Consider the following 25,492-nt stretch of genomic DNA (forward strand, 5'->3'; position numbering starts at 1 on the left):
AATTATGACTACCCCTCATCTCACCGGCAAAAGGGTGGGGAAGGACGCAACCGATGTGGTTATTCTCTCTGCGTGTTACCATAAAAGCGTCATATTTGACGAGGGATGTTCGGTTGAAGCCACGATTATCTAGTCCGTTGTAGCCCATCCGACACCACACATGCCGAGCTGGAGCCTCGAGTCAACAAATATATGTTAAATGCACAGTTCGAGTTCGCTCTCGGCACAGCTGTGAATTATAGCCTCACGAGAAATTGGGGCTAATCCCTTTTATTATTGAACTACCTAAGTACATTACCCCTACCTCATTTGTTACACCCTAGATGCATGAAATTTGTGTACTATTAGAGGTGACAAAATCGGTCTAGAACCCGTATTTCATGGTGGTGGGTCATAAATGAGTTCTTTACATTTTAAAAATGGATCATAAATGGGTTACTTAAAAACTTAATAGGTCCTAAATAGATTTTAAATAGGTCATAAATTTGATAACTAAGAAAACTATGAAAAAATTTAGCAATATATATAAAAAATGATTTTTTTCTCAAAGTTGGATTTTAATTTAAAAGTATTTTGACAATATAAATCAAGTTGGGTATGAATCGCTAGATTTATATAGTATGAAAATGAATCAAAACAGATTAAATGGATCAATGTAAATTGAATCATGTCCAATCTGATTCAAATCCGACCTGACCCGATCCACCTATTTCACACATCTTCGTACTGCTACACTCCAAGGGTCGCGAGATCATGTTGTTATATATGACAGTGGCTTTCCCCTCTCTCTCTCTCTCTCTCTCTTCACCAAAAGTCTTACCTGTCTGCCTCTCTGTCACTCTCTCTCTCTCTCTCTCTCTCTCTCTAATATTTTTTCCTTATATATTTTATTTCCTCTCTCCTACTATCCACCCCACTCGAAGCTCCACTTCTCTCTTTTCCTTATAATTACCAGCCCTCCCTCCCTGAACTCCCTTGGCGTCTGTCTCTCTCTCTCTCTCACTAGAACCTCTCGAATTCCCTCCGACATTGCCCGGTCTTAGCGGTCCAGACAGGCGGGAAAGAAACGAGAGAGGGTCCTTCACTAGGGAGAGCTTCCGGTCCTTGCACGGCGGGTGTTTGTCGAGATGACGATGAGCAGCAACAGCGCGGGCCAGTTCGGGGACACGACCCTGACCAAGGTGTTCGTGGGCGGGCTGGCGTGGGAGACTCCCAAGGAAGCCATGCGGGAGCACTTCGAGAGGTACGGCGAGATCTTGGAGGCCGTCATCATTCTCGACAAGGTCACCGGCAGATCCAAGGGCTACGGCTTCGTAAGCTCGCTGGCAACTCTTTGTTTCTTTCTTCTCTGTCCTTGATTTTGCGTCGGGCTCTGGCTTGTCGCGTAAATGCGAGCGTCAGAGCACGCTCCTTTCTCTTCGAGTTGGCACTGTCAGCTAGTGATTCATTTGGTCTGCCTCTCGATCATATGCATCGGTCAAACCTGTTCACGTCGCTTGCTTGGATGATGGTTTTGGATCTGTGCATTTGGACGTGTGGGGAAAACAGACAATTAAAGGTGGCATTTTTCGTTTGGTGCGCGTAGGTGACGTTCAAGGATCCTGTAGCTGCTAAGAAGGCTTGCGAGGAGGCGACGCCGTTCATCAACGGCCGCCGCGCCAACTGCAACCTGGCTTCCCTCGGCGCTCGCCGCCCCAAGTCCGCCGCTGCTGCCGCCACTCCTCCTCCTCCTCCTCCTCCTCTCCCACAACAAGGTACATATGCTGTCTGGAAGCTGCGCCAAACACGTATAATGCATGAAAATGGAATCTCTAAGATCATCGTCCCTTAGAGAATAACGCTAGAGATGGAAAATTATGATAAAGTTAGACTTACTTTCCAAACAGAAAACAAAGCAACTTAGAATCTTGATTTGCGTGTTTATGCGATCGTTGTACTTGCACATTGGATCTAATCCTTTGTTTCTTTTGTCTGAATTATTTGTCTTTTTTCTTTTTTTCCTTTTTGTGGGGGTTAAGGATCAAACATTGTTGGACCAAGGACAATGGCATCCACGCCGCCGAATCCTCAGATGCAGTGGTATTATCCCCCGGGGACACCGGCTTTGCCGTACCATCACCAGCACCATCAGGCCGTTCCTTTCTATGGGTATGTCATAATCAACGTCCTCTTTGATTTGGCTTCGATTTGTTGCGGTTTCTTGATGGTGAATTTCTGGGATCGCCTTTTCCATTTTCGATGATCTGACATTGATAGTAATAATTACCGAATCCTCTCTCTTGGTTCAGGTACTCCCCAACCTACATCGCCACCGACATGAACTATAACCACGTAAGTAATATCGAATCATGAACTCTCGATCGCACGACCCCCAGTTGGTCTTATAAGTAAATTTTTATACGTTTCCCAAGATTAGATACTAATAGATCTAATTCGAGCACTTTATTTTTCTTGAATTTGTTTTGAAAATTCGTAATCGGAGCACACTTGTTAAGCGAGCAATTAAGGAAACTAAGCATGGAATTTTTTCTTGTCGCGTTAATTTATTAATGTTGGTCGGTCGATTGGCGGTGCACAGAAAGTAAGCTACACCGGGGGGGCCTACGTGAACGCGCACTACTCGCAAGTGTATCCTAGCCAGGCGATGATGCCTATGTACCCGCTCTATCCCCACTACCCGCATCACCACCAGTCCCACACAATGGGCCTCCCGGCCCACATCTTCCAGCCCGCGTCGGCCGGGCCCATGGCCGTAGTCCCGGCCCGCATGTCCAAGCCTGCCTCCATCGCTGCTCCCAACACAGGTTAGACTTTCTGATCGCATTAAAATTCAGCAGCTTGCTCCTGTCTGCGAGGCTGTTTTCCCGTGCTATTATGTTGTCTGGTACTTTCGAGTCTCACATGGTAACATGCTCAACCTAGTCAAATGTCTCAAACGAGATTACACGAGTTGTTCTGTCACGTGAGCTTGTGATTCAGAATGCACAGCGCCAGTGGGTTCTAAAGGGTATAACCTTGGGCAGTCAAGTAGCACTCTCTTTTTCCTCTGTATAGTAGAAGGAAGGGGTCCCGAGTTCGGATCTCGAGACTCATAGCTAAGAGAGAAGCATAAATAACTGAGTTGCGGGTGGTTTGCTCTTAAGGTGAAAGATGATCGGACGTTATTCGGTCGTCATAATCAACATAAAAGTGGTCATGCTGCTACTTGGCAAAATCGTAGAAGTAATTTGCTTAGATGACATTATTCTGATTGAGTAAAACTCGTAGATGGTAGGGAAAATTGAGTTGTGAAAATGTTCTGCAATACAAGAAAGCAATTGCCCCAATTAATGAAAATTGATCTGTGGTTAGTTGGTAGCCGTCTTTACGATAAAGTTGGCACTGAATTCTCCAAGGAGTTTCCCTTTCTCTCTCTCTCTCTCTCTCTCTCTCTCTCTCTCTCCCTCCCTGTTTCCATTTTTGGCAGGTGAGAATTATGGTACTGTCACTCACTCTCTCCCAAATTTGGTGTCAAGTGTTAAATTAGCAGGCAAGGCACATCTGAATGGATGCCAGCTTGCAAAATTTGACACTGTGTAGCCATTCCTCTCTCGATTAACAGAAGGAACACAAGGTCATCAATCACTACACACTAGTGTCCATTATTGAAATCTCCAAAAGAGTTCACATGAAAGCGGACTTAACCATAGGATAGCCCTTGCATCACATGGCACCCTAAGTAAAGGCATGTGTACCTAGCATTGGTGGACATCATTAGCAGGGAATCTTGCCAGAAACAAAAAGTGTTGCGCTTGAACAGATTTAGAGCATGTTCTGAGTGAATGGCCTTGGTTCTTTTCGATTGATTTTCCCTTTTTCTTTTTTGTTTTGAAACTTAGCTGTAAACTGATGTTTACATATGGGCAGTGTGCTTGGCTGTGGAATAGGTACAGTTGGTGCTGGTGGTGACGGCCTTAAAAAGGGTGGATAGGTGGCAAAAAATAAATATTTAACCCAGCAGAAAACAGGGAAGAGGACGGAGGATGACTGCTCAGAACAACATTATTATCTGATCTGGGGTGGCTACTCCTTTTCCAATTCTTGTTTTTTTCCTCTTTTTGTTGATTCTTCAATTTTTTTTTAGGGGGTCTGATAAGATTCTTTTATTCTCTCTCTCTCTCTCTCTCTCTCTCTCTAGCTAACATGCGTATGTGCTGTGAACCAATTAAAAAAAAAAAAAAACATAGCAGAAAAGATTATGTAAGAGGAAGCATGTGTATTGGGTTCACCCATATCTTATGGGTCTTGCTCTGATGGCTTCATTGAACTTTCTCTGCATAAAGCTCAAATCTTTAAATAATTACCCCTCTCTCTCTCTCTCTCTCTAAAAAGTAATTTTTTTATATGGTTTCTGATCCTCTAATGAGCAGGTCTGTTGGAAAGAAAGTTCAAATTCTTTCATGTTCTTCTGGGTTGAGCCAACAAAAGTAGGATCAGGGTTTGCTTAATGTAATTGTAGACAAGAAAGCTCAATTTTCTCACCAAACAAACAGAAACAATGAGCAAGGAAAGGGTGGGATCAGGATTTGCTTCGGACAGCACAATCCCAGCCGAGAGCATTCCGAGTTCCCATTATATCCCACTTTATTAGAACATTCAAATTGATTTTGCAAAGAGAAAAGGACCAAACATGAATTCAGTCAATCTGATCAATAGGGTCCGGTTCTATGCGCGTCGGTTAATTTCGTATCCTAGGTCATTTTTGGTGGTTCAAAAACAAATGCATTCGATAGCCAGTTCTAGATTGAATTTAACTTTGATTCTCACTAGCAAAACTCGCGGAGCTCATGGACTGTCCACTCCGTGCATGGATTATAATACTAGCCGCAGGCCTGATATCCGAGGATTTGTCACATTCAACGCATTTATTATCACGTATTTGGGTGCTAACAGTCGCTAGTAGAAGTCGTACCAAAGCAGTTTCCGATGAATCAAAGACATTTACAGGTTGAGAGGAAGTGGGGATTTGATCTCTGTTTTAAGCAGGCAACAACTTCATATGTGGTACAAGTACAATGCTAATGTATCAGTCATTGGACAAGCTTTCATGGGGGCCCAAAGATCTTGTACCAGACAGGGGAAAGACAACTGCTATTACACGTGCTTTCCTTCCTGGTTGTAAAGAGACCAAGAGCAATCCCTCACTCATCTTTTGCAGCATGATTGTCCTGAGGGATGGTAATCTTAGACCTGCTCAATCGCTTTGAAAGAAGCACAGAGGATCGCTGATACGGCAGTGCGAATAGGATTAACGCGGGACTCCTGTGATATGACTCATTCTCGCTCATTCGCGAGTTCTTCTCGTGCTTGTTGCTTGTGTTGCAGCCATTTTCCTCAAGAAAGAAACGGTGCTTGGAACCTCTGAATGATTAGCTTGAATTAATTCTGTCTCTACAGGCCTCTAAACTGATTTTAGGGCCGATAAATCTTCGTTCTCTCGGCTTTGCTTGAGAAACACATTAACAGCAATGCCCTCGTTTCCCTTCACAAAATAGCTGAGGGACAGCCAATCCTAGTCCATTACCCAAAGGAACAAAATCGATCCTTACACATCAACTGGTAGTAGCGGCTGCAAGGTCTTACTGGGTACGTACTTGCGCAAAAATGGACCAAATGCTCCCTCCCATATAAAAGGGCCCAATATCAATCTTCAACCAGGGGAAAATGCCCACTTCACACCGGCGAAAAGCTTCCGGCGCGAACCATCCCCACCCCGCATACCCAGCGACACTCGATAGGGGTTGGAGCGAATCTCACACCACTACGCCAACAACCCGTGGCTCATTTCGGATGACAAAACTGATATACGCGGGCCAGACTAGTAACATGGCAACGAACATGAATCTTTCGCCACATCGTTTTGGAACATATACCACGCAATGGCACATTGCACAGGACTATGCAAGGTAATTTACACATTTAAATGACGGTGATCTTCACAGTCAAGTAATCGACACACCTCACCCAAAAAGACAAGAAAGCAGGAGCTCCAATAAAGAGGCGGGAAAGAAGAAAAAACCGCCCCAATTCAAGGTAAAAAAGGCAAGAGCCGCGACGCAAGAGAACATCAGAAATCCAGATGAGAGGATTCGGGTCAAGTCTCCTGAACCAAAAAACATTAGATTCGGATTCCGCAAGGTATCCCAACTATATGAGAGATATTCAAACTTCACCAGCAGAGAAACGCTAGGCTCAACCCAGACTTCAGCAACCTTACAAGACAAGAAAGACGAACACCCAGTTTTACTCTCTGAGAGCATAACAATAGCAATACTTTGTACACACTCAAAATTTGCCTTATCTCATTATGATTCCACTATACTAGCAGCCTGGCACGTTACAAGAGCTAAAGACTATATTAGAGCCTACACCCATGCATTTTTCACATAAAGTACCAGGCACATCTCATCTCAACTATTCTTTTGGCTCAACCATTGAAAGTTCACGGAATTTTCACGCACTTAGATTTCAGTCAACATGCCATCCTCTGCAGTCCTAGAGAAGAAATTCATCATCAACTTGGGAACAAGAAATCCGGGCATCCATCAGCCTAACGACAGGTTTTCTAAATTTACAAACTTTTATCTAAGCTAATAAGCAGAAGTAAAGGCATTTTCTAACCCAAAATACAGATGATAGATATCACTAAAAGTGTGCTCTCCATCGGTACAGTATCTCCCATCCCTCTAATCCAAGAGAAGCTCAACCATGGCTACTGTTATAGCATCATCTTGAATCCGCCGCTCACTGTTGCTACAGAACACATACAGCACTGCTGCACATATGATGTGGATCAATTTCAAAGCACATTTGCCGTAATGATAAACGCCTCGACAACTCCACAGAAGCCGAATGAGTCGCTCAAAAGCCACAGATTACAGTTAGAGTTTGTCCACCCAATCATCCACGAGTCTGTTCAGATACATCTTACAAGTCAACAACTAACCAAATTGCCCACCAATTGAAGGGGAAGAAATCACATTATTCATATCCAGGTGACACGGCCAATAGAACAAGTACTTCAAGTCTCAGAACTATACCTGATGCTTTCACCAAGGGGAAGTCAACATGCCTCAAAGCCTTCGAGTTCAAGCATGGGAATTGGTGAAGTTTTAACTAGGGAAGAAACAGAATAGTTGAGCTGGTAATTTACAAGCATTGCCCCAAAGATGTTAAACTTTTGAGCACTGTTGAAAGCAACTTCCGCATCAGAACACTTCTTGAAAACTAATCTGGCACGGTTGGTATCCCTATCAAGTTCGGTCTCAGATTCTTTTAAGGGCCCAAATCGCTTGAACATCTTGTTTAGGCTATATTCTGAAGGGGCGGAAGCCGACAGTGGAAACATCAACACCAGTTCTGCCGGAGCATTTTCGTCCACATACCCTGGCGGTTTCTCCACCAGCAAGTTGCTTTCATCCAAATCTCGTCTCCTTGTGTATGATCGACGACCCACTTTACGCACCTTTTGGGATTCCACGGCAACGAGTTGATCATCTCCTTTCCAGTCTGCATCGGATGGCTGCTCCTCAAAACCATTTCCAATGACTCTGTCTGTCCAGTAAGAGTCATTCATATCCTCAAACTCAAAAGTCTCAGACTTTTTCCTTTTAGCAGATAATCTACCCAAAGCTGGATCTGGGCCTGAAGCAACAGAGTTCCTAAAATCAGAGAAGAAGCAAATAAGCACATTCAAGAAACTGAATTCTTGCATGGGGTCGAGAGCTGCCGAGTAGAGTTGAGACAGTAACCCATCAAGTGAAGAATACTCAGTCGGTATGATTGTTCTTCCCTTTTCAGTGTCAGCAGTTTCGGATCCATCTCCAGCTCCGTTCCTATCACTCTTCACAATGGGAGAACCAGTCAGCTGGCTGGCAACCCTACGAATGCATTCACCAATCTTAAAGGATGGCTTGGGAATTGAAGCGGCACTAACAACTTTTGCAACACAGATATTTTTCCTTCCATCTGAAAGATTTGAGTCAGCACTAGGATCCCGAGCTTTACGCTTCTTGCCGGAAGATGGTGAGACCAGCATACCAGAAGCTTTACCATCAAGATCAGTTTCTTCGTCTGGATAATCCATAGAATCGTCCATCAATTCAGCCAAACTTCTCTCTTTCTTCTTATAATCAGCTATATCCTTCAAGTTGTGTTTGCGCCTATGAGACGAGCCTTTGAGGGCTTTCAAACCATCCCGCCTAGAGAAGACCATTGTGTCCTCAGAAACCAGCGTGCCAGATTCCACGTTATTGGCCACATGATTATCGCCATCGGAATTTAGAGCTTCAGCATCACTTTCTGTCAAGCCTTCACAAAATTGCAGTTCAGGGAGCTCATCGTAACCTTTCTGTCTGTAGAAGGCCAACAACTGTGCCTTAGCTATTACAAGATCTAGCCGATCACCTCCACTAGATGAGCACCGAGCCAACGTTTTCATATACTCCAGTAGTTTATCTGGTTCGAAAGAACTGGCACTCGTGGACTCATCCACACCTTCTCTGGAGCCTAACTCTTCTCGAATTCCAGTATTTTCAACAGTCTGGACCTTTATCTTGTCATAAACATCCTTTGGTATGCAAGAGCAAGCCAACCCCAACTCAACCCGTCTTGAGACTTCATCCAAAGCACAATTTACAGCATGCAAAAAGGACTCTGAATTGCTCTGCATTGCTATCTGAGAAAAGTGAGCCTGGAAGGGCTTCAGCAAGGAAGCCTCATTCCAGGCAAATGTCCTATCACCAAAATATGCCACCAGAAAGCAGTCCTTCTTATGATATTTCATTGCCTTCTCAGATGCATCAGAAGGATCAAAGATCTGTCCAGGCCACCACGGATGGCTTCTTACTTTACCCCAAACCAAATCAGACACCGACAATATATTTTCATTTTCTGATGGCAACTTATAAACAGCTTGGTTCACTCCCACTAAGCTTGCTGGCTTTGAGTCTCCATGTTCAATAGTCGTCTCTTCAACTTCCATTTGCTTTTCATTGTCAGTAGGCTGATTATCGATTTCCATTTCATTGATATTAGTTAAACCAGTAGCATCAGCATTAGAAGCTTGTTCTCCTACTTCTGTGTCTTCTACATTTGAACGAGTAACATCAGGAGCTGCATCCTCATTAGAGCAAGGTTGGTTATCCTCGACCAGCTCCATAACATCCATAGTCTGATCCAGTGCCAATTCATTGTCCTTAGACTTGTTTTCTCTACTCTCGGTCACATGAGCTTCTCCCTCTGTGAACATGGGAACTGCATTGACTGCTAGGCTCTGATCATTCCCTGTTGTATCCATACCAACAGAGGTGGAGTTTTCTGGGATCATATGTGGAAAGACCTCGCTTTCTGCACCTGCAGCCTTACTTTCACTGATGACTTGATCTTGCAGGCCCAAAGTTGTAGAAGCACCTATGCTTTCAGCAGCAGCCATCGTATTTTCATCTCTTCCTAACTGATCCTCAACTACCATGTGGCTTTCTTCTGCATTAGCTTCTATGGCCTTCACCTCAATATTCTCTACCAGTCCTCCATCTGTATTAACCAGATTCTCATCAGAAATGTAACGTGCGGTGCCTTCAACTTCCAGATTCGATAAATCTTGAGTAATCGCTTTATCTTCGCTTTCAACTGTAACCGTGGTTTGTTTGTCCTCACATTCAGCGTTTACCTTGGCCAGATTTTCTTTTACTTCTACTTTCCCTCCACAGGCTGTCTCCATTTCCAAAATGTGTTCCCCTTCTGAAACTGAGGTAACTGCTTCCAATCCACTAGTTGGAGGCATTTTGTCCTCGGTAATCACTTTCTCTCCCCCGATCATCGCAGTGCCTTTCTCCTCCAGGACAGAAGTGGGCGAACTTGAACTTTTCACAGTTGCTGAGGGGCATACAGTTTCCTGGGCATGTGTATCCTGAGCTGAAGCGACTTCAACAGCAGCACCCTCTCCACTCTTCACTCCTTCCTCTGTTTGCACCTCAGCATCCGAACCAATCACCTTTTCACCAGCAATTGGGGCCTGCACATGCATAGAACCTACAATGTCCACAGAATCTCCCGTCTTGTTAGCAGTTACAGTGTCCTGCACAACATCACTGGGCTGGTCCGCACCCTTTTCCACCAATCTTTCCTCCAAAACAGCAGCAGCTCCCTCTATAATCTGAGTTTGCCCGATAAATTCCATTTCCTCGATAATCTGCGTCTCCTCAATCATTTGTGTTTCCCTGTCTCCATCACCAACAATATCTGATGCATGCTCAATCCGAGGATCCATTCCCGCATCTCGAGCTTCATCGTTAAAAGTCCCAACTTCGCCCGAAGCCGGATCTTCAACCTTGCTTTCCACAGCTTCTGTGCATCTCTCACCGCCCTCTTTCCTACTCTCAGTCCCCGGAGAACCCCCAACTCCACCCTTGACTCCAAAACCAGAGGGTTCACCACCCGAAACCCCATCTCGCAAAGACTTTGCATCTCTCTCCAAACCCCTGCTGCCGCTGGCCGATGCATCACGACCACCTTCAGCTTTCAGATTCTCTTCATCACCGGGGCTGCAAACGCCGTCCACAAAAACTTCAGAACCCATAACCTCGACCATTATATCGTCTCCATTACTAAACGCAACTTCCTCCGCAACAGTTTCCACGGCAAGAGACCCCTCCCTCTGACCTTGACCACCACAATCCCTAGCCCCAGCTAGGGTTTCTTTCCCACCACCACTAATCCCATCTTGGCCTGACGACACCGCACTCTCCGACGCACTGGGGACCGAAATCTCCTTGTCTTCTTGCTTATCCATGGTGAATGACAACTGGGTAGAGTTCAAGACAACAAATCTTGAGCTTTTCGAAACAACGAAGACCCGAAAACCAGAAAAAAAAAAAAATCGACAGATGAGCAAAGAACTGATAAACCCTAGCGCAAGAACTGGGTTAGATACACTCAAAATTCAAGATTTACAACTGTTCAACGTAGCAAAAATCGAAACTTCGACATCATATATCGAGGAAATAGGAAAGAGAGAGGGGGGGAGTTCGAAAAATAGTTGCTTTTACCTGTGACTCGCGAAATATCTCCCCAGAAAGCGAAAACAGTGACGACCAAGATCAGGTATGGAGGGAGGGAGGGAGGGAGTAATTCGTTAAAGAAACGGGACAAAACAGTAAAAAGACCGAGAAAAGTGAGAAACCCAGGACTGAACCGAACGGTTTAGCTCGAGCGAAGCTCTTGAAGACTTGAACATGTATGTTCCTCTCTCTCTCTCTCTCTCTCTCTCTTCCTCCTCGTACGGTGAATGACTAAAGATTTTTATCTTACGGAGGACATTTTTCTTTGTCTGCGGAAAGCACGAAATAGGCCGATGTGCTCTCTTCATCATGACACATCAAATATATATATAAATCCATACTTTTTCAATTCCACGTTACTCTAATCTAGAATATTATCCTAATTATCCTTTAACAAATACAATGTGGTGATTTTAACCTTCTTTTCAAGAAATCTTTGTTTCCCTTAAGGAGAGGTTTCGAGTTGTTGTTCCACATTATTTAGTCTCCCCCCCTCCCTTCTAATCCAAACAAAAAACAACCCTCAATTTCTCATCCTCCGTTTTTTTCGCCCTCAATCTCATCCCCTTGATTTATCATCTTGCTTTTGGATCGGAGTGCTTGCATCTGACCTGTTTTTAGTATTTGTTAAGAAAGGTCGTGGCTTTGTGAAATGCTGCTTTACTCGCTTCTATGGAATAATTTCTAAATAAGTCATAAATTTATGTGTAAATATCAATTTAGTCATTTGCCAAAATTGACAGGAAATCATCTGACGAGCCTATTGACTATCTGATGTCATATGACCGGAGTTGACATCAACGATTTGTACCTTTTTTTTTTCTGCTTTTACCGATACTCACTGTTCATTTCCAGTGGGAATGGGTGGAGGCCCTCCTCCATCAATCCGGGAGGTGAGGGTCGTAGCCGTTGCCCAGACATGGGTAAAGGGCGTTCACAACCTTGCCGGCCAGAGGCCATTACGAGAGGTGCGAGGGAAAATAGATGTGCTTGTTGAGATGGCGAGGGTTCAGAGAAGGAGGTGGCGATGTGGGAAGAGGCCATGCCGCTGCCCAAGAGCCAGCAAGAGTTGCCCACACCGCAAGCATCGTCGCCCGCAAGCCCTGTCCGCTCGCTTTCGTTCTAAATTCATCTCCCTCGTGGCCTATCTCATCAAGTAAGGAGCCAGACACGCATTGCCGTGAACCGAGTGGACCGGTGCGAAGCGGAACCGCGCATGAGCACGGCGATGAATTCCGGAGTAAGGAGTGAGACGAAGTACAGAACCGACACATCAATTTTATTCAACTTCAAAAAACATGAGGAGAGGAAGAAGAAGAAGAAGAAGAAGAAAGAAAGAAAGAAATCATCTAGCCGTGCTATCCAACCAGGACATAGATCGCATATATGATCCCCGGAATGTACCCCAATATCGTCAGCAGCAAATCTATCCAGAACTCAATCTGCAAATTCGATCCAAAATGTTAAGTAAAAAAAAAACCATGAAAAACTGTGGAAAAAAAATAAAACTGGGTATGGAAATTTACTCCACAGCCATAACGAAGGAAGACTCCGACGGGCGGCAAGAGGATCGCCAGGAGGATCTCCACGAACGTCTCCGAACCCATTCTTACTTTCCTTCTGCTCTTCCTGCTCGATGTGAGGGAACGAAATTCAGTTTCAGAGCTTGTGAGAGTTCGCCGCGATGCCAGGCGGAAAACCTCCTCGCCGACGCAAAACCAGTAAATGGGGAGGAGGGAAGACACAGGTGGCAGCAGCAGAGGGACCTTGGAGTGCCAAGTGTGGGTCTCTGTTCGCCACGTGGGCTTCCCAAAGTTAAGTCAGCTGCATGCTCCTTCTGACTCGTAATCCCAAGAACGGAAACAACCCAACCCACTACCACTTTTGATCCATGTCCAGTGTCCACGATGACTTTCACTTTTATTACAGGTGCATCTTACGATGCCTATGGGGTTTGGGTGACGGTGAAGCCCGAGTCTTGCCTTATTATTGAGTATGTTGTGGATACATGTTTCTTATTTTCACACACTGTTCATTCCAAAGAAGAACGTGGGTATCGACATAATTCAGTCGGGAATGCATTAAAGAGTCTTGGCTGTTAGGAAGAGACCATAATAGGTTTTATTTAGGCAAACAGATGGCCTCCGGCTATTCCTATCGTATGATTGATGAGACGAAAACAAATTATATTGGAACCACACATACAGTTGATTCCACAGGTACAACGAACACGCTAGTTGACACGGGCCAATTGTTCCGTGTCCTAGGTGGACAAGTTCTCCCGATCCCCTTGTGAGTGGAGCTTGTGGTATCATCATGGGGAGTATGCATTGTAGAGGGGAAGAGACAATGGGTCCTTGGGAGTAGTGTCAAGACGGGTTTATACTAGGAGTTCTAGGTTAAATAAAACATACATTTAGGAGTTCTGAAGGCGGGATTGGCCTCTTGTGTATAAATTGGTCGGGAGCCGATGCCGCTCTCCCGATGAAGCCATGGTAGGCTGAAACGTTATTGTGCCTAAAGTGTCCTACTTGTCTTACTCGATGTAACGGATGCCCGAACTAAGCTGGACGTAGTATAATCCTATGTGGGAAAGCTAAAGTACTCTATGGAACAACTATATGGGGAAGGCTAGCTTGGTGTGGCTTGCCGGATGCGACACGGGCTAATTCCGCAATAGAGATCTGTCAACCCATGACAAATGGTATTAGAGTAGGGTCCCTCTAGTAGGTGGGTGATTCGGGGAAATCCTGTGGTCTTCTCGATTCTGTGAGGGCGGAGAGTGATCGCCGGTGCTAAGAAGAGATTGGACAAGGTGCGGCTCTCATCAAGCTTCTAGGATGTTAATGAGGGCATAGGAAGGAACCAAATTGCTCATTGAAATAGGAAACGTTCCTTGATCAATTTGGCGAATCTCAAGATAGGTCCGCAACCACGTTCCATCAAGAGGAAACTTTCATTGGTCTGTTGAGGTCAGGAAAAACCTAGTAAGCGAAAGAAGGTGCTGCCGTGGGTGTGTAGTTGGTGAGGGGTGCCACACTTGTCAAGAAAGTACAAGTGACTGGAAATTTGCGAACAACTTTGATTGGGGGAAGCTACTAGTAGAGCGTTGTTGTTCTGTTGGGCGAGTGTTTTCCATTCATATAAGGGAGTGGTAGTGATGTTTGAAGGACGCATGAAAGCGACAGAACAACCGTAACAAGGCCGTTTGCAGATCGAGTGAGGGAGAATGACACAGGCTGGTTGTTCCGTGTCCCAAGTGAGCAAGTTCTCCCGTACTCGGATTCTCTTATGAGTGAAAACCATAATAGATTTTATTCAGCCAAACAGATGACCTACGACTGTTTCTATCGTATGATTGATGGGAGGAAAATAAATTATATTAGAACCACACATACAGTTGATTCCACAGGTAGCACGAACACGCTAGTAATCCCCGTTGGACTTTGCAAACCTATTGGAGAAACGAAAAAAAATTACTCAGCTGATTTTTTTTGTCGACAAACGGAACCTGAGAATATTCAAGGACATGTTAATCAGCAGGGAAAAGCCAACAGCACATAGGCTCCGTAGCAAGAGGAGCCACAAGCATGACGGAAAAGATGCCGGGATTATACTTAAATAATATCAGCGGTACTCTCTGAAGTCAGCCCTGAAAAAAAAAAAAAGGCGCCACATTAATTGTAGTAAGTAGAACAGGGCAGATGAGAAAATGTGAATCTTCGGTCGGATCCTTCTGAAAGCTTGCTTGCGGAATTATTAAACGGTTATGTGAAATGAGAACAAGAGCCCCAACTTGCACCGAAGCTCTCAGCCTTACTGTCCAATGGCTGGCTCAAAAGTCGGATCGAACAAATATATTTCGATTGTGTATATACGGATCAGAAATCCACCAGAACTAGCAGATATCACAGGACAACAAAAATGGTACCACCCCATGTGACTAAACAAACTGAATGATAACTGATCCGCCAAAGTTAAGCAGAAACGCATGGGAACAGCTCCGGAGTACATCGGAACGACTCCATGAGAGGTGAATGGGACAGTTGAGGATCGAGCAGAGGTCACCACCGTTAGGCCTGATAAACCTCAGGAAGCCTAAGGCCTACACTGGAAGCTGATTTTCCTAGTATTCTTTTCATCTCTTCTGATCTATCCACTGCAATGTTATAGGAGAACAGCAGGTCCTGCACAGATGTTACCATTGTGAAATATTAGAGCCCAACTGTTTCTACAAAGAACTTCATTGTCACATGGTTTGGTTGAACTAGAAACCTCTTTCGGATCCGAAGTGGCATCAAGTATCTTCTGTAAATCTTAGTAGATTACGTCAATGTCTCAATGATTCTAAAAAAAATTTGGCTCTCTGCTTGGTCTGTAAAGATTAAAAGCAAAAAGAACATTACTTTCTTCCGCTGAATCATTGTTTCTCAACAAATCCATGGCGACATGTACATCACATTTTATCTTCTTTCATGTGTTTTCCCAAAATGAGGAAACATCTAAGTGAAGGTAGATGAAAACAATTCTTTTGAGGTGCTCTCTCTCTCTCAGCCTTCTTTGACGCTCTCAGAGACAAACCTATCAATTATTCTCAGAAAACTGACGCAGAAAAAAGATCGCCAAATAGACATGACTCTGAAAAGCAACCAACACAACCGATGTTAGATCTCAACAGAGTTCATATTATAAGAAGACATTGCTGGATGCTCAAGTTAAGCGTTTTTAGACTCCTCTAACCACTTATCTTCAATAGAAGCAGCACACCGAAAAAAATTTGCTCTACCCATCAAAAAGCATGTTAATTTCCCAGCTAGCGGAACTACAAATTATGAAAGAAAGAATGAATAATGATGGTTTTTTTGGTTAGAGAGTAATAACGATTGTTTATATAGATTTTTATGAGCATTGTGGAGGGGCAGAATTCCTATGTTCCAGACTGTCCTTTTTAGTCCTTTTTCCCTATATTTATATATTTATTTTTATATAATTATTTCTTTTCCCTCAATCGGTCTTGCTTTTATTTTATTTATTTTTGGGTTCATCGACCGCCGACTCCAACTAGTTTGGAATAAAGGTGATGTTGACGTTGATGATGTTGATGTAGAATAATAACGATTGTTTGATGGACTGAAAAAAGGTTGTATTCACTGTGAGAGTAGAAATTTCAAATTTCCTTCCCCATTCTCCAGACAAGGATAGTGCAAGCAAGAAAGCATCCATAATCCAAGAAAACGCAGGTAAAAGTAAGGCACAAAAAGAATATTACATGGATTTTGCCATACCTTGTGATGGTGCACACTGTTGAGGAGGAATGTATAATCTTTTGCAAGCTTAATTTTCTGTTGGATAGATGAGGGGTCCAAGAGAACACAATTCTTCCGAAACTCTTCGGTCACATATTCTACAAAATGTTTCTTTGTTTCTTCCTTGCCTATGTGCTTTTTGACAGCCTTGAGGAGATGGCGATACACCTTAGCTGCCTGCAAGGCTTCTGAACCCATCTTCACACGACTTTGGTTCCTCCTATATAATTTTCTTTTTCTGCATGACAAATTTATAAACCGGTGTTAGAGTCGATTCAATCAGTTGTTAATTGCAAAATGATAGCTGCGAAAGAAAAACAGAGACGACAACCCCGCCTACCTCGAGTCGACATTCAAAATTAGCATGGCAGAAACTCGAGAAACTTTAAAAAAGAATGTCCCCATGTGTCAGCCAGAGGATAAAAAAGCGACGTAACAAGGAAGAGCAGTAAGCAAAAGGATAGAATCACAGGCCCAAGCAATTTATCCTTCCTCGTTGCCGAGATAAAAGCTTCTGTTATGAGCATACATGCAAGGTCACACATTTAGATTTCTTAGAGAACTATCAAAAAGGAGGAGCGCTGATTGTGGTGATATCCTGTTCTTACAGATTAAACAAGATGCTACGCAACCAAAAATCACATTACAAGCTAAGAAAGATTATGTCAACAACCTATCATCTGAGAAGAGCCAGTTAGTGCAACTATCAATTAGGTCGAGCTTCTCTTCTTCTCCCAAACACAAAACACACGACCACAAATTTGAAATCATGAAAAATTCGTGGCAGTGGGCAAGACTACCAGAAGAGACCAGCGTCTCAAAATCCCAGCTACCACTAGAAGTACGAATTCACGCGCACCATACTTGAAAGCACCACCAATTCCATGTTTGGTCGGTACTAATAACTGCTTGAAGACATTCATCAGGAAGCACGCCACGCGCTCGAATAAGTTCCAAGTATTATCATCAGTGCCAAAACAGGAAACATAACGAGCAACTACATAATACAAACGGGTCAAGCACCCAAGGGGGCTGGTGGTGGCCGCTGGCCCACCGCCCCTGGCCACTAAAATGCGTTCGATGCATCTTTATGTCGTGATATTATCAAACTGATTAAAGATGTCCACAATCAGGGCGGATGAAGACTTAAATTTCGAAAAAATTTAGACAGGGAAGTCGTGCGCAACTAAGCATTTCGTCGAACAGCTACCGTGCAAACATCCACTGATCAACAAGCCAAAGCTAAAAGGAACGACTGGGAAATTGAGGGAATAAAAAAAAAGGAACTTTTCGCCAGTACATGCCAATTCTCGAGGACACCCAACCCCAAGCACACACCTTGTGGGGGCTCAGAACATGTAAATGCCACAAGATCGCTCGTGGGGGAAAAAACCTTGAGGAGAGACAACGAGGAGCAAGCAGAAGCAGGGGCAAGAAACATAAACAGCGAAGAAGAAGACATGGAGGGAGCACCTGCTCAAGGAACGCCAGTCCTTTCTTGTAAGAGTGGGAAGCTGATGAGCGTTATCTCGTGACGAGTCGCAGAGAACGAGCCCCCAAACAGAGTACGCGATCGGAAAATCGGTCGCAATCGCCGAGATTCAACGGCCCGAAGCGGGCAAGCCAGTCTCGAGCAAGTTTGCTTGGCCCGCCCAAAATGATGTGTCGGGCTCAACCAGTACACGACACATAATCAAGCTTTGCTTAGATCAAAGCACAATCGTGCTTGGTTATTGCAAAAAAATTATGAAACACGTCGTTTGTGGAGTGAACTTTTTATTCCAACACACCTAAGGTGTTACCCAAATTCGCCATATCATAAAATCAGTATAGAAGTTCTTGAGCTTAGTCGGGCTTTTTCGTATAATGCTTTTGTCCAAACCTATGTCTATTTACCTCTCTTGGGTTTGGACAAGCCAAGGGGGCGCCGCTCGTCCATTTGTCACTTTTGTACTGAACAATATTTTCTTAACTTTAGAGCATACTACTTCATATCTACACGATATGTTTAGAGATATTAAAATACAACGAGCAATTTTTTCCGATATGGCCCAACATGTTTAACTACTATGCACTCAAATCCAAAAAAAATGTGTTCTATTTGATTTTCACGCGATCAATAAATCCGTCGAGTTGGCATTAGACCAGAATTCGACTTGCTCTAATAAAAGTTCCCGAATGAGTTCCGGACATGTCTAGTGTAAAAGCGATAGAAAGCATGGTTTCACATAGAAACCTAGATTTTGGGCCAAATTGAAATAGAAAGTGGAATCACAGGGGTCCAACTGAACAAAAGGCCAAAAAGAAGGGGGCGACGCGTAAAATTTCTCCCAGCAAAAACGACACAACGCATTGAGGGATTCATTCAAGCTAGTCCCGATGCTTCCGCTTCTTGCATTTCTCACGTGTCTTCTAAAAGGCATGTAGGCTGATCTCGCAGAGAGAGAGAGAGAGAGAGATTGAGAGAGCTTTAATCGGATCTTTGCTCTGTCGGAGGAAAGCTTAGCTCGGAGCATCTGCGGCGAGAACATGTCGAGAGAGAGACCAAAAAGATCAAGCCTGCCTCCTGCTCAAGAGGTCGGAAACAATGTCTTCATGTCGCTGTCCTTCCAGTGTCGCGCTATACCCCTCCGCTGTCTGGTTGCGCCCGTGCATGTGCTCGCTTCTATGTGCTTTCGTGCGGATGCGTGAATTTAATCATTTTGATAGGGGAAGATATCGCTGCGAATCTAATTGTCCCGTTCCGTGTTTCGAACTGACCGAGAACCAGTTTCATTTGCCTGCCATGGCAGTAATACGGCTTGTGTTAGAAGTTCCCTTGCCGATTTGAGATTTGGGTGATCAGATTCAGCTCCCTTGTTCTGAATTTGCCGCTTGACGCAATTGCAGAATATCGAGAAATTGGAGAAAGTGGTGAGCGAGGGAAACTTTTATGGAGCTCAACAGATGTACAAGACTGTCAGCGCTAGGTATCGATTCTTTTGCCATAGTAATTTGCTCGGTTCCATTCTTTCGATTGGTATTTTGCAGCGAAAGTTGGAGCTTTCGACATCTTATTGATATTGATGCTTATTCTTTGGAAGCAGTGAATGATGTTTGAATGTGCCTCCTGTTTAGCTGCAGCGGATTATTTAGATATTAACCAGTGGGAGAGGATGATACTATTTGTGTTTATGAATCTTCCCACTCTGTATGTTATGCAAGCAATTTTTTTCTGGAAATGATCGAACTCTTTTAGAAGTTTAAAGCAATATTAGTTAATATCAGTGAACTGAAAAAGTTCGTCCCTTCTCATTTTATGAAGGCGGATTTTTCTGGTAATCTTGGCTACATTGACCTTCTTTTTGAGGGTTTGAATACCCTCTCGAATGATGTAATTGTATGCTCGTATTTCAGATACATAGCTGCTGAGAGGTATGCCGAAGCTTTAGATATCCTAGAGTCAGGTGCATGCCTACAGCTGCAGAACGGTCAGGTTGGTGATCTGTACACTTCAATCTGATTTCATTTGAATCTTTTCTGATTGTGCACAAAAGTGAAGTGTCTATGTGTTTGATTTGATATATATTGTGGTATTGTCCCAGCTAAAGGCTCATGCTTGATAATTTTCTCTTCTCAATAGACATTTAGTCAAGTTGACTAGGCATGTGAGAATTTCTTGCGACACCTCCCTCTTTGAATGGAAACAATTTCAGAGCCTAACTTGAAGTCGTCTGCTGATGTTATGCTGAAGTGCAGATTACTTGTGGAGCTGAGCTTGCTGCATTATTTGTGGAGGCACTTGTTAAAGGAAACTATGCTTGTGATGATCAAACGCTTGGTAAGTCTGCAACTGGCCCCTGTTCCCCTTCCACTGCCGCGACCAGCACCACCACCGTACATTAGTACTCATATTCATGTACCCCTAGACTCACAGATGGAGGACAGACCAAGCACGCGATCGTTAGGCCCACATACACACAATTTGTTAGGAATATTTCAAACGGTGGATACAACATATAGTGCAAGAAACTTGTGTAACTCTAGAGGTCCTCTAGTAATGAAGCAGGCATTGTTCGGCGAAGTGAATACATCTTAAATTATTAGGATCGAGAGCTTTGAAGCACGATCTGAAAACAGTGTTCCAACTTGCTTTAATGTTGTCAGTGTATTTCGTTGATAGGTTTTGTGATCTTTGATGCCTTTGTCAAGGCCTCTTCATTCCTCATTGCTGAGCCTTCATCTATAATTTTCCCCGAAAAGAGTTCTGACGAATTATTGCAAAAATCTTATTGTTAGATCGTGTCAGCAATATCTACAAGAAATTTCCTCAGATGACAATACCAGAACACTTGGGAGATGACGATGACGTGCAGCAACTTGCAGAAGCCCTTGGAGCAGCAAAAACGCGTGTAGAATGTTGCTCATCATTCTTGAAAGCTGCTCTAAAGTGAGATCCCAGTCTTTTCGGGGCTATATTGCTTTTGCATACAATAGCACGAAAGTGCTTTTTCCTTCTATGCTAGTGGCAGGACAGAAGTAACTATGCTATCAATTTGCTGGTCATAAGTTTTGTGATCATTTCCTTCGAGTATCTCCTCCCGATATTTTTGTTGACTTAACTATGCTGCGATGGAAATGCAGCAATAACATTTTTCCTTTTCGTATGTGGTCTTCCCTATTTATCTTGAACTAGTGTATCTTGTGAGATTCATGTACCCCGTCTAACATAGAGGGAAAAGCTCTATGAAAATAGTTCTTCACCTGAACAGAGTGATAGGTATTCTTTTGCCATGCTTTAGTTATGAGCTTCTGTTATTGTGCAATGATTTTCAGTTTTTGTAGAAGACCCTGGTGGAAATTTCTTTCTAAATAGCTTCTCTTTATGGAGTGTTTCCAACTTATTGGACCAAGCGTTAGAAACATATGTAGTGTATGCTTATTGGTTCTGCTTGTCTGTTACGACTTTCACTCCCAGTTTCTGCTTTGAGATTACAGAAGTTATGATGCATCACCTCTTGTTCTGTCCTCAACCACATTAGTATGGCTTATTTTGGTCGTGTCATCCTTTGAGTTGTTCTAATGGCGTTGCTCTTTTTTTTTTTCTTTTGCTTGTTAGCAGATGGTCTTCTCAGTTCGGACCTCATAGGGCTGGATCACCGGAGCTGCATTCTATGCTAGCAGAATACATTTACTCTGAATCTCCTGAAGTAGTATGTCTGGCAACAAGTACATCATTTGCATTACCTCATAGTTATGCTTAATATTGGTTTCTTGACTTTACAGTTTTTCATGTCAAGTACCAAAAAAAAGCCCGTTGTTGTTAATTAGAAGCACTTTACTATGTAAGCAATAGGTATTTTACTATTCTTTCCATGAATAGTCTGCTAAATCAGTCAAATAATGCATGGGTAATGATTTTACAACAGCATTAACCTGCATATTTTTCATCATGTTGCATTTTCATAGTAAAACTTATGGTTCACATATTCTTTCGTGAGCAGGTAGGTTAAAAATCTTTTGGCTAAAATGTTGTACCGGGGAGAACATGTAGTTTTTCCGTTATTCTCATTTGTTACAGCTCTATCGTCAGCACTGCAACACAAAAACTTTGAGACTATGGCTGGATGCGATACTTATTAGTTGAATGTAGGAATATGGATAGTCTTGTAAGGATGGCTTTTTGTTGCTTAGACTCCAAGGGTTCGCTGGCATTGGTGTGTGATCATGATGCATGATACTGTGCCGCTAGACTTCTTGGCACAAAAATGCTAATTCCTCTAATGTGTCCAAGTCTTCGGGACACGTCAAATTTTGCATTTAAGACCTGATGTTCGTGTTGGAACCAGTGGTCTATGCTGAGACAACATATCGAGTGAGATGGCACAGTTGTACACATGACTTTCCTTTTGGCCCCTAAAATATCAGGATGGACTTTATATTTTGGAACATTGCCTTGTGATATGGTTTTCTGGTCCTTTGTTTTCGAGCTAGAAAGTACCTAGAGTGCTGTGAATGCTACAGGCCTTATAAGTTTGCTTTTATGATTTGTTACCAATGTCTACTGCAATGATGCCAAAACTGATAGTTAATACGATGCAGTCATTCCATGTTCAAGTTCCAGAGATGATATAACAAGCTGCTGCTTTTCAGGATATGGCTAAAGTGTCCTTTCATTTTGTTAGAGGAAACAACCCAAAGAAGTTTGCATCAACTCTAGTAAATTTTATGGGAAAGGTTGGCTTCAGTTTACTCGATGTACTTCCTTTCCGTTTTTCTGTTTTATACGATGTGGTAAGCATAATAGGTTATTTCAATCCATGGTTTCATACTATGAGCTTTTGGCTTAGACTATAAATGCCTCAAGTGACTTGCAGATTAGAAGAGGAAAAAAGTGATTCCTCGTAAATTCCTCTTCTAGTTCTTTTATCTTCCTTTTACTCATTTTTAAACGTTTACACTTACAGTCTTCTTTATCTATTCAGTGTTATCCCAGTGAAGATGATCTGGCAATTGCACGAGGAATATTAATGTAAGTTCTCTTAGAAGCTGGCAGAGTTGATGGTATTGTGATTATGGTTTTGCTGCATTGATGACATGTAGTCTGGAATGTGAACATCGCCAATTTGAAGCCGATGGAAATAAGAAGTGAACTGTATTTGTATTAATAATAGCACTAAGATTCTAATTTAGTAGCTAGACCCCCATTACATGGCTCACATTTCCTTATAATTGTCGCATACATGAGCCTTGATGCTTCATTTACATCATTATATGAGCTAATTCAGATTATAATATGGAAAGATCACCTCATTGAATGTTGTCTATGTGCATTTGTTAAATGGAGGTTCCTCCTTTGCTGTTACCTGTATTCTTCGTTTGCACCTCAGCAGAAGCTTATCAAAATTTAATTACCACTCCCAGTTATTTGTCTGAAGCAGGGTAGGTGTGGAAGAATAAACTTCCTTTCCTCAGCATCTATTAACTCTTTCAAGCTCTGTCTACTCATAGTGTGGTAGATAACAAAATTCAGATATCAGCTGAATGATTTGGGCTTTACCTGCATGTGCCCTGGATGCTGTGGCAAGTAGTTTTATTATTTTATGTAGCGTTTCTTTGCTAGTTCTTGTCTTCTCCTTCTTTTCTGCCTTTGTTACTTCACCATGAAATCGTTCCATTCTGCACACTCGTGGCGATATTTCTGGTGGTTAGTGTAATAAGAATTGAATCTACCCTTAGTTGAATGAATTAGGTTGACTTAAACCAAATATAGAAACTTTGAAATTCCAATTTTGAACAATGCACCGGTTCAACGATATTTAATTGTATTCGACAGTTCAATATGCCAATTTTGGACTTCCTCTCCTTTTGCGTAAATAATGTTGTTGAGTGCTTGTGCTTATGATTCTTTCTTCACCTGGCAGGTACTTATCTTCAGGTAATTTAAGAGATGCTAATTATCTGCTGGATGATATAAAGCAGCAGCTAGAATCGAAGCAGCAGGACTTCCCCAAGTCAGATTTGATGCAGTTCATAAACTATCTTTTACAAGTGTAAGTTTTTCTACAAACAAAAAATTTCAACATTTGTATGTGTGATTTTGTAAAAATCCTCAGCGGTTGAGGTGTGCCTTGACTGCTCACAGATTGCACCAGCTTATTATCAGGATAGGGTTTTCCTCTTTGTTCTCTAGATTGAGAGCCAGAAATGTTAAGCTTGAGACTGATGCATTGAGGAGCACAGCCTCCCATGACTATTAAATGACCATTGGGAGATTTGCAATGCAGATTACAGAGAGATGCATTGCCTCTATTCAATATGTTGAAAGCAAGTTACAAGCCAAGTATAGATAGAGATCCAGCATTCCATGAGGTATGCTGTCTAAATTGCCGTTAGGATATGTCTCACCAGTCACCAATGGCTCAAAACTTGCGAACTTTCTAATTTCACATGGGTTTTGACTGCTCATCAACTGTCGTCAACTCTTGCTTGCTTTCGCTTTAAACCATATTCAGTCAGAGCTTCTGACATTGAACATTGTGGTTCAGTTTCTAGATCTAATAGCGGAGAGGTTCTATGGTGTTCAACGCAGAAATCCCTTGCAAGGGATGTTCGGAGATATCTTTAAGGTGAGGCTTTATCAAAGTAATGTGACATTTGTGTGCTATACGATGCAAGCAATAAACCAATGTGGACGCCTAGTGAAATCTTGCTTCTCACTTGGAATCCCTCTGTTCATATTCAGATGATGGGAGGTGAATAGACCTGCTTGCAACTTTGCGGACTTTCTGATGAAACACACCACATCCAAGCAGAGGATTCGCTAGCAATTTTGTACATTGTTGTTGAACTAACATTGACTGCAAAAATTTGATGGGAAGTTATTGCAATATTCAGATGGAACTTCACAAAATGGAGATCTTTGCTCTTTGTTCTGGTAATTAGTTCACCGGCCGGAACGAGGATGATGGTAGGGACAGAGCAATGCCTTTTTAGGCTTTATAGCATGAAATCGAATCATGGCCAGTAGCGTTGCTGTGAAACCCAGCTGATTGGAATGCAATCCGAGCTCCTTCCTCTTTTATCTGAGGCTTTAGTCTCTACATTAAATACTTTTGAAGGTTTGAAACTGGAAGCGCTATAGCTGCGGTTGCACCAAGAACTTCTTGATCGCAGAATAAATTGAGTTAATTCGATAACACTTGTTCTCTCCTTTTGCCAGTATCTTTTTAAATTAGGACTATTCTTATCCCCGTTTTACTGTAAAATTCGTTGGCAATTCTAATGTGATATCGTATGGCATACTTACTTCAAATCAATTTTTGTTTTTGCAAAAAAGCATCTAGGTCGGTAATTTGTGAAAGATTTATTCTAAATTGATTATTATCTCACGAGAATTCTCAATTTGGCATTTCTAACTTAAATCTAATTCCGTGGAAAAAATATCATGTTCTAATTTAGTTTTTTTTTAAGGATTAATATTACGAAAAATTATAAATTGATACATATGTGATAAATTTATTTTAAATTAATTTTTTTTTATCTAAAGAAATCCTAAACTATTATATTTATGATAAATTTATCTTCTTTTAATTTTGGTGAAATTTT

The 25,492-nt window shown here is 42.6% G+C and overlaps 5 protein-coding genes across 12 annotated transcripts; 2 read left to right on the forward strand and 3 right to left on the reverse strand.

Moving 5' to 3' along the window:
• Positions 1 to 945: 945 nt before the first annotated feature.
• LOC115753908 (probable RNA-binding protein ARP1) lies at positions 946 to 4,339 on the forward strand. 2 transcript variants are annotated; one of them, XM_030692765.2, is made up of 6 exons: positions 946 to 1,313; positions 1,586 to 1,754; positions 2,019 to 2,148; positions 2,289 to 2,331; positions 2,579 to 2,804; positions 3,927 to 4,339. In XM_030692765.2, the coding sequence occupies exons 1-6, from the start codon at positions 1,128 to 1,130 to the stop codon at positions 3,968 to 3,970; spliced, it is 798 nt and encodes a 265-aa protein (XP_030548625.1). In that variant the 5' UTR covers positions 946 to 1,127; the 3' UTR covers positions 3,971 to 4,339. The 2 variants fall into 2 exon arrangements, with proteins under 2 accessions (XP_030548625.1, XP_030548634.1); XM_030692774.2 differs by having other exon boundaries at positions 950 to 1,313; positions 3,907 to 4,339.
• Positions 4,340 to 6,286: 1,947 nt separating this feature from the next.
• On the reverse strand, positions 6,287 to 11,281 carry LOC115750848. 4 transcript variants are annotated; one of them, XM_030688445.2, is made up of 3 exons: positions 11,088 to 11,281; positions 7,080 to 10,843; positions 6,287 to 6,951 (listed from the first exon to the last, which is right to left on the reverse strand). In XM_030688445.2, exon 2 carries the CDS (start codon positions 10,829 to 10,831, stop codon positions 7,103 to 7,105), a length of 3,729 nt encoding a protein of 1,242 aa, XP_030544305.1. In that variant the 5' UTR covers positions 10,832 to 10,843; positions 11,088 to 11,281; the 3' UTR covers positions 6,287 to 6,951; positions 7,080 to 7,102. The 4 variants fall into 4 exon arrangements, with proteins under 4 accessions (XP_030544305.1, XP_048135124.1, XP_048135126.1 ...); XM_048279167.1 differs by having other exon boundaries at positions 7,080 to 10,874; XM_048279169.1 differs by lacking the exon at positions 11,088 to 11,281 and having other exon boundaries at positions 7,080 to 10,184; positions 10,215 to 11,078.
• A 1,076-nt stretch (positions 11,282 to 12,357) lies between these two features.
• On the reverse strand, positions 12,358 to 12,800 carry LOC115753524 (low temperature-induced protein lt101.2). Its single transcript, XM_030692163.2, has 2 exons — positions 12,626 to 12,800; positions 12,358 to 12,541 (listed from the first exon to the last, which is right to left on the reverse strand). The coding sequence occupies exons 1-2, from the start codon at positions 12,704 to 12,706 to the stop codon at positions 12,458 to 12,460; spliced, it is 165 nt and encodes a 54-aa protein (XP_030548023.1). The 5' UTR covers positions 12,707 to 12,800; the 3' UTR covers positions 12,358 to 12,457.
• A 2,095-nt stretch (positions 12,801 to 14,895) lies between these two features.
• On the reverse strand, positions 14,896 to 18,034 carry LOC115755008. Of its 3 annotated transcripts, XM_048278933.1 has the most exons (4): positions 17,879 to 18,034; positions 17,592 to 17,660; positions 16,385 to 16,643; positions 14,896 to 15,286 (listed from the first exon to the last, which is right to left on the reverse strand). In XM_048278933.1, exons 2-4 carry the CDS (start codon positions 17,597 to 17,599, stop codon positions 15,173 to 15,175), a joined length of 381 nt encoding a protein of 126 aa, XP_048134890.1. In that variant the 5' UTR covers positions 17,600 to 17,660; positions 17,879 to 18,034; the 3' UTR covers positions 14,896 to 15,172. The 3 variants fall into 3 exon arrangements, with proteins under 3 accessions (XP_048134890.1, XP_030550100.1, XP_030550107.1); XM_030694240.2 differs by lacking the exon at positions 17,592 to 17,660; XM_030694247.2 differs by lacking the exon at positions 17,592 to 17,660 and having other exon boundaries at positions 16,385 to 16,656.
• Positions 18,035 to 18,784: 750 nt separating this feature from the next.
• LOC115751367 (protein GET4) lies at positions 18,785 to 25,081 on the forward strand. 2 transcript variants are annotated; one of them, XM_030689262.2, is made up of 12 exons: positions 18,787 to 18,982; positions 19,295 to 19,374; positions 19,802 to 19,880; positions 20,144 to 20,225; positions 20,684 to 20,834; positions 21,507 to 21,597; positions 22,538 to 22,621; positions 22,870 to 22,916; positions 23,809 to 23,937; positions 24,172 to 24,256; positions 24,433 to 24,513; positions 24,630 to 25,081. In XM_030689262.2, exons 1-12 carry the CDS (start codon positions 18,935 to 18,937, stop codon positions 24,645 to 24,647), a joined length of 975 nt encoding a protein of 324 aa, XP_030545122.1. In that variant the 5' UTR covers positions 18,787 to 18,934; the 3' UTR covers positions 24,648 to 25,081. The 2 variants fall into 2 exon arrangements, with proteins under 2 accessions (XP_048134889.1, XP_030545122.1); XM_048278932.1 differs by lacking the exon at positions 23,809 to 23,937 and having other exon boundaries at positions 18,785 to 18,982.
• Positions 25,082 to 25,492: the final 411 nt, after the last annotated feature.

Source organism: Rhodamnia argentea, chromosome 5 (assembly GCF_020921035.1).
Source record: "Rhodamnia argentea isolate NSW1041297 chromosome 5, ASM2092103v1, whole genome shotgun sequence".
Lineage (NCBI taxonomy): Eukaryota > Viridiplantae > Streptophyta > Magnoliopsida > Myrtales > Myrtaceae > Rhodamnia > Rhodamnia argentea.

What these genes read in the sequence shown, in the direction of transcription:
- LOC115751367 (XM_030689262.2), top strand. Translation starts at nt 18,935, where the DNA reads ATGTCGAGAGAGAGACCAAAAAGATCAAGCCTGCCTCCTGCTCAAGAG. An exon ending in GCCTGCCTCCTGCTCAAGAG is followed by an intron (nt 18,983 to 19,294) that starts GTCGGAAACAAT and finishes ACGCAATTGCAG; the next exon opens with AATATCGAGAAATTGGAGAA. An exon ending in ACTCTGAATCTCCTGAAGTA is followed by an intron (nt 21,598 to 22,537) that starts GTATGTCTGGCA and finishes GCTGCTTTTCAG; the next exon opens with GATATGGCTAAAGTGTCCTT.
- LOC115755008 (XM_048278933.1), bottom strand. An exon ending in ACAGTGTGCACCATCACAAG is followed by an intron (nt 15,287 to 16,384) that starts GTATGGCAAAAT and finishes ACATCTGTGCAG; the next exon opens with GACCTGCTGTTCTCCTATAA.
- LOC115753908 (XM_030692765.2), top strand. Translation starts at nt 1,128, where the DNA reads ATGACGATGAGCAGCAACAGCGCGGGCCAGTTCGGGGACACGACCCTG. An exon ending in CCGACATGAACTATAACCAC is followed by an intron (nt 2,332 to 2,578) that starts GTAAGTAATATC and finishes GGCGGTGCACAG; the next exon opens with AAAGTAAGCTACACCGGGGG. An exon ending in CATCGCTGCTCCCAACACAG is followed by an intron (nt 2,805 to 3,926) that starts GTTAGACTTTCT and finishes GCTGTGGAATAG; the next exon opens with GTACAGTTGGTGCTGGTGGT.
- LOC115753524 (XM_030692163.2), bottom strand. Translation starts at nt 12,706, where the DNA reads ATGGGTTCGGAGACGTTCGTGGAGATCCTCCTGGCGATCCTCTTGCCG. An exon ending in TCCTTCGTTATGGCTGTGGA is followed by an intron (nt 12,542 to 12,625) that starts GTAAATTTCCAT and finishes TCGAATTTGCAG; the next exon opens with ATTGAGTTCTGGATAGATTT.
- LOC115750848 (XM_030688445.2), bottom strand. Translation starts at nt 10,831, where the DNA reads ATGGATAAGCAAGAAGACAAGGAGATTTCGGTCCCCAGTGCGTCGGAG.